Source organism: Fukomys damarensis, unplaced genomic scaffold, assembly GCF_012274545.1.
Source record: "Fukomys damarensis isolate Sample0158 unplaced genomic scaffold, DMR_v1.0_HiC HiC_scaffold_25, whole genome shotgun sequence".
Lineage (NCBI taxonomy): Eukaryota > Metazoa > Chordata > Mammalia > Rodentia > Bathyergidae > Fukomys > Fukomys damarensis.
In genome coordinates this window covers 322,752-329,650 of record NW_022900937.1, presented here as the reverse complement: position 1 = coordinate 329,650, position 6,899 = coordinate 322,752, and the positions used below count along the sequence as shown (strand labels likewise).

The 6,899-nt window shown below is 37.7% G+C and overlaps 1 protein-coding gene across 50 annotated transcripts in view; it reads left to right on the top strand.

Moving 5' to 3' along the window:
- Ank2 (ankyrin 2) overlaps positions 1 to 6,899 on the top strand; it is a 442,295-nt gene that overhangs the window by 307,793 nt on the left and 127,603 nt on the right. For 46 of the 50 annotated variants that reach the window (XM_033756207.1, XM_033756210.1, XM_033756204.1 and 43 more), the window contains exons 6-7: positions 3,636 to 3,821; positions 4,257 to 4,280. In XM_033756207.1, the coding sequence (XP_033612098.1) occupies positions 3,636 to 3,821; positions 4,257 to 4,280 (210 nt within the window). The remainder of the gene's footprint in view (positions 1 to 3,635; positions 3,822 to 4,256; positions 4,281 to 6,899) is intronic. The other 4 variants (XM_033756203.1, XM_033756195.1, XM_033756191.1 and 1 more) reach the window with 1 other exon arrangement.

Genomic DNA, 6,899 nt, shown 5'->3' with positions numbered 1-6,899 from the left:
GGGGCCCCACAAGAGACCTAGAATACCCCTGCTTTTTTCCAGGTTCCTGTGGCATGGAGAACACTTTTCCATCCTTTTACTTTCAGTCTATGAGTTTTTTTAAAACTTATTTCTTGTATACAGCATATTGTTGTATTTTTTCTTAATCCTATATTTCACAGAACTAGAAAAAAGAATTCAAAAATTCATTTGGAACCACAAGAGACCTAGAATACCCCTGCTTTTTTCCAGGTTCCTGTGGCATGGAGAACACTTTTCCATCCTTTTACTTTCAGTCTATGAGTTTTTTTAAAACTTATTTCTTGTATACAGCATATTGTTGTATTTTGCTTCTTAATCCATTCTGCCAGTCTATTTCTTTTGATTGGTGAATTGAGCCCATTAATAGTGATGGTTATAACTGATATGTATTGACTTATCATTGTCATGTTATTGTACTTTTGTTGCCCTTTTTAATTTTCCCCCTGTCCTTTTAATATTTTGCCTTGCCTAATGGAATTGCTCTGTTGGGCCTTGTGGAGTTCTGACCTTCATTGTCTTTTTCTTCATTGTCTTTTTTATTGTTTAGAATTGTTTGAAGTGCTGGTTTGGTATTCTTGAAGTTTCTTAGGTGTTCTTTGTCACAGAAGTATCTTATTTCCCCATCAAATGTGAAAGTTAGTTTTGCATCATACATCCATCCGTCTAGGTTGGAGGTTGTTTTCTTTTGGTGTTTGAAATACTCCAGACTCTCCTTGACTTGAGGGTTTGTGTTGAAAAGTCTGCTGTGATTCTGATGGGATTTCCTTTGCATGTGATTTGTTTCTTTTCTCTAACTGCTTGTAGTATTTTGTTCTTCTGTTGGGTTTCTGAGATCTTGATTACTATAGGTCTAGGTATAGATTTTTTTGATCCTGGCTAGTTGGAGACCTATATGCCTCACTTATGTGTATGTCATATTCATTTGCTCTGTTTGGGACATTTTCTCTCATTAATTCTGTGAACAGTTTTTTTTTTATGTCATTTTCACTTTCTCCTGCTTTTTCATGGACTCCTATTAGTCTTATATTATTCTTATTTGTAATATCTAGGAGCTGTTTGATTGGTTTCTCATGATCGTTTACTATTTTTAAGAGCTCTCTTGTCATAGTCACGGACCACTATTTTGTCTTCTATATCTGATATTCTGTCTTCAGATTGGGTCATTCTGTTTTGTATTCTTTAAGTGGAAAAAATTTTTTTATATCTCCTTGATATCTATTTGAATGTGTCTCCTGGATTCAATTTCTTTGCTACGTTGGGCATTCATGGTTTCCATTTCTTTACTATGCTGGACATTCATAGCTTCTATTATGGTCCTGAACTCATCTATTTTTTTTTATCTGTTTCTCTTCTAGAGTCTCTAGTGAGATCTTTCATACTGCACACAATCTCTGTAGTTGTCTGGGAAATTATTTCTGTTGTTTTGTTACTTTCTTTGCTATTATATCAGTTCAGGATGTCCTGGTGGTTGCCAGACTTTTCCACCTCATTTTCCTCAGAATTTGCCTTTGGTGAGCTCGAAGTATTTGTTTGTGCCTTGCTTAAATGTTTTCTCATTTCTATTTCTTTTGTTGGTACTGTCCTTGGTTTTATTCCTGGGTTAATACTTAGATCTTCCAGGTAATATCTGGTCTTTAGATTTTGAGTTGGTAATGACTCAGAAATACTCTCATTTGCATAACAGAAAGGACCCCTGATTAGATCAGTCACAACATCTTAGCCCAAGTGATACAGTTAGCAACATAATAGCATCAAGGATAGCTTAGAAAATAATAATTTGTGGTAGTTATTAATCTACCACCTTTAACCATGTGAATTAAATCAAATCAAGAACCAGCCCAAAATATGTGTCTAGTGAGTAAACTCTTCAATATAGCAATTTTACCCTTCAGGATGGGGAGTTAGAAAAAGTTAGGGAGAGAGGGATAGATAGGTAGAAGGATGGGGGAAGGTTAGATGTGAGGTCAGAGGACACAGGAAGATTACTCAACCTCTAGGAAACTGTTGAAGAGAAGAGGAGAAGACCGAATAAAAGAAGAAAGATAAGAATAGAACAACCTATTAGCAAGGGTAAGCTAAAAAACTGTACTTACTTTCCTTTGAAATTAGTGACAATTAAGAGAAGAAAATAAAAAGAAAGAAGAAATGTGAATTAGGGCAGGAACAGGAACAAAAAGGGAGATCAAGAACGATGTGGGAGAGCAAGAGATTGAGTAGGAAAGAGAAAGAAAAGAGGGGAAAAAGGAAAAGAAGAAAGGAAAAATGAATTTGAAAAGAGTGGGGAAAAATAAAAAAAATTAAAGGAAAAGAAAGCAAAATAATAATTAAAAATAAAATAAATAAAAACCAAGGGCCTCTTTCAGGGTATATCTCTGTTATCACAATAGACGATGTGGGCAGCAATGTACAGATCTAAGTCAGTTAGTCTCAGCAAGGCAGCAGCAGACCTGTGAGATTCAGGCCGATTTCTGGCTGCAAGGCCCTGGTTGAGCTCCCTGACCTCCTGCAGTTTTGAACTATGCAAGGTTCTACTGCAGGTTCCATCTGCCCTTCCCCTTAGGATAGTCCAGGTTCTAATTGGAGATGGTGATCCCTCCAACTTACCAACTACAGTAGTCTGGTGTGCCTTTATCACAGAGATTCTCTTCATTTTTCCAGTGGGCTTCAATTTTCATCAAGGAGCCTGAAAGAGGCCCTCTTTCTGTTGTTCAGTTCTGCTCCATCTTCTGGAGCTCAGTACAATGGCCTTTATAAGTGTGGATCCACATACCTGCACAACCCAGGGGCCACAGGTGGGGCTGGTTGGGGGATGATGCTGCAGGGGTTCCTGCACAGCTCCACCCCTCACTGGTCTGTGCTGTTTGGTGGCCCAGGGCACTGGGTATGGGGCAGCAGCCTAGCTCTACTCGGCTCTGCCACACCTCACTGGTCTGCTGTAGAATAGAAATTTGAAATGCATAAAAGAGAAATTAGTAAAACATCCTGATTAAACTAGTCTACAGATTGTCAAATGACTGATTGTAATTGCTTCTGATTTTCACACTCACATTTGTTCCTCTTGCTTATCAGACTTAATCACTACTTTAATATTTAGAGGTACTATCTTCAGATGAATAGATAAAGAAAATATGATACACACACACACACATACAATGAAGTACTACTCAGTCATAAAAAGAATAAATTTGAGTTTTGATCTTTTGTAGGAAAATGGATAGATCTTGAGACCACAATTCCAAATGAAATAAATAATGAGCTCAGGAGCTCAGAAGGCTAAATATTACATGGGTTTTCTTCTGTGAGAAGCCAAAAATATGTATATAATTTAAGGATCAAAATGAAAGAGAGGTGATGAGAAACAGGGAGGTAGATTTTGCAGAGATGGGAAGGGGGTCTGAGAAAGGTAAGAGGTGAACATGGAAGAGGGAAGGGGAAGCAGAAATGATCAAGATGCAATCTGTGCATGTACTAATTCACCATGATTGTAATTATGTATTGCAAACATATACTTAAAATAAAAAATAGTTACAAATAAAAACTGTACAGGCTGCATTACTTGGAGCTGAATTCCAAGCATCTGTGAATGAACAGAAATGCTTTTCTCTTTTGTTCAGGATGGCTTCACACCTCTTGCTGTGGCACTCCAGCAAGGGCACAACCAGGCAGTGGCCATCCTCCTGGAAAATGACACCAAAGGCAAAGTAAGGCTGCCAGCTTTGCACATTGCAGCTCGGAAAGATGACACCAAATCTGCAGCACTCCTGCTTCAGAATGATCACAATGCGGACGTCCAATCCAAGGTAAGAGCTGAATGCATTTGGGGGAGGAGCTCTCATCTGCCAGATTCCTTCTGGGGGATGAGCAAGAAGTAGGCCATGGTGATAATGCAAAATCACTTCCGGTCATGGAAAGAGACCCACTCTTTGCAGAGGTATTTCAGAAGGAAGGGGGCTATCTGTTGGGTTCAGTAACAAAAGAATTACATACAGAATGCTTTCTTTAATGGGTGAGGCTCAGCTATTGAATGATTTGCCTCTTTATTCTATTTGTAATCATATATAATAGTAAAAGAATTAGATAAAATTACACTGTGTGGTGTTTTAGGACTCCTTTCTCAGTCGACTGGGTTTGGCATGTTGTGGTTGGGCACCCAGTGGCAATTAGTAGATTGACTGTATCCTTCCTTTTTCACTGTGTAATATCTTCCCTCTTCTTCCCACACAACACTGCTTCAGATGATGGTGAATAGGACGACTGAGGTACAGTATTGTGCTATACCAACATTTACCTTGTTTTTATTTATTTTAGGTTTTACCCAGTTAGAATAAAGTGCACTAATTCATACTAATGATTAAAAGTTTCATCAATGAGGAATTCCTTAAAAACATTTCCCATAATTAAAGAAAACTGGTAATTCAAATATACTTGATGCAATCTATATTGGAAGTATTAAATTACTGAAACTTTTTAGTTTGTAAGAATAGAGCATGAAATAAAACATTGCCTTAACATGTATTTTAATGAGTGGCCTTTATTCTTACTTTTTTCCTCTTAAATTCTTTTATTGGTACATTTTGGTTATACAATGCATTTACATTGATTGGTAGGAACTTATACCTTTACATGATGTATCTTGGTTCGTATTTTTTCCCTAGTCCCCTGTTCTCCTTTCAACCCCTCCTCCCCTTCCTATTTGCAAAGGCTTTGTTTCCACTTTTTCTTTTCTCGTATTTTTTCCTTTCCCCTACCTCTCCCATTTCCTCTAGCTTTATTCTTAATTTTTGCAAAGCATGGACATAGTCTTATTTTCCTAATGAGAATTTTCAGGTTAGAGTTAAGGAAATGAAGGTAGGTCATAGAAGTTTCTCTGTTGCTGTGTTTTATCTTTTTATCTAATGTTGCTCCTTTTTTCTTTCTGTATACTTTTTTCTTTATCACATTGTTATCAATAATAACATTGAGCACGTCCTGCATATAGCAGTTGATTTCTCTTGTAAGTCTTAAAATACTTTACGTTAACTCATTCTTCTCATAGTGACTGAGGCCACATCCATCTTTCTGAGAGAACATTAAGTTCAGAAGCCTCTCAGGATGGTTGTGTAAACACATTTGTGTGTGTTGTCTCTCCTTGGTTACTGCTATGTTAAACCACTATATTATGAAAACTACTTTATATGGCAAGGAAATTGATTATCATGTAGATTGTTTTTTTTTTCTTCAATGAAGGAAAAAATATATTTTTCAGTACTGTGGATTGAAATAAGGGCCTTTGCTCTAAGCCACATCCCAGACATTTTATTTTATTGTTTTGTGTTTTGGTACTGGGGATTGAACTCAGGACCTTGTACTTGTAAAGCAAGCAGCAGAACCATTGAGCTAAATCCCTAGCCCCCAGCCATTTTATTTTATTTATGTATTTTGAGACCATGTCACTGTAAGTCACTAAGTGCCCAGGCTGCAGTGGAACTTGCTCTCTTCCTGCCTCAGCCTCCCAGGGTGCTGGATTACAGGTGTCCATTACTACACTGAGCACGATGAGGGGGAGCTTATTTGGTCACAGCCGTGTGGACTTGTGGAAGCCGTGGACTTCTAGCATTCACCCTTAGTATTCACTGAGTGTGATGTATTTCTGTAGCTATTATCTTCTTGGACACGTCTACTGAGTTGGCAATATATTAGATCTGACTGTGTCACTGGTTTCATTTCTGTACAGGAACCTAAAAAGTCACAGCTTAACAGTTCGGTGAAATTGTTCAAGGAAGACTGAGCCATATAAATTGATCCTTATTACTGGTTTTAATATCTTTAATTTTAGATACTCCTTGCTTATTATTTATGATACATGTTTTGAAAATAATATTGGCTATAAGCTTTGTGCCTTTAAGCTAAGATTTGGATGAATTCAGATGGAGTTGAGTTTGTCTGAAGGCAATGGAGTGTCAAGGGAATGCCCTCATCTGTGATTCTGGGGAAGGGCACACTGCCTCCGGCCTCGCTGTTAACCAGGGAAGAGTCCTCAGGATTTGGCCAGCCTACTGATGACCTAGGAGTCAGCCTCAGGCATGATCAGGGATGATCCATAAAGATGTGTCAGATAATGAATTAGTTTGATTTTGTAAATAAGAAAAATGGAAGCATCCTCAGAGTAGACTTATGCCAGCCAAGTGTTGACCCAAGTTTCACCACCTCGGTTAGTTTAGTTTTTGAAAATGGGAAAAATAGCATCATTATAGTCAAGTAGTTTGGAAATGATTCACCAGCACTCAATGTGTTTTTTCTGAAATAAAGCTGTAGCTGGTATAATAGATATAAACTCACTCAGGATATATCTGAATGACAGGAAATATTAAGATAAAAATGAAAAGATTCAATCAATTGTGTCCTGAAGTATACTGATTTGACATTTTATAAAATAATAGTGGGCTGTGCTGGGTCTTTAGCTCAATGGTACTGTGCCTGCCTCGTGAATGCTAGGTCCTGAGTTCAATCCCCAGTACCAAAAAGAAAAAGAAAAAGAATTTTGGCCAGGGATTTAGCTCAGTGGTTCCACCACCTGCCTCTCAAATGCAACGTCCTGAGTTCGATCCTAGTTACCCAAAATATAAATAAGTAAGTAAATAGATACATAAAATAATAGCAGGTTGTAGACTATTTGTTTCTCTATTTTGACATTAATATTTAACATCCCTCTAGATGCAAATTAAAAATATCTTGACCATGCCTGGCGTGGTGGTGCACGCCTGTAATCCCAGCACTCAAGAGGACCACTGTGAGTTCGAGACCACCCTGGGCTACATAGTGAGTTCCAGATCAGTCTCAACTACATAGTGAGACCCTGTCTCAAAAAACCAAAAAAAAAAAAAAAAAAAAACTTGACC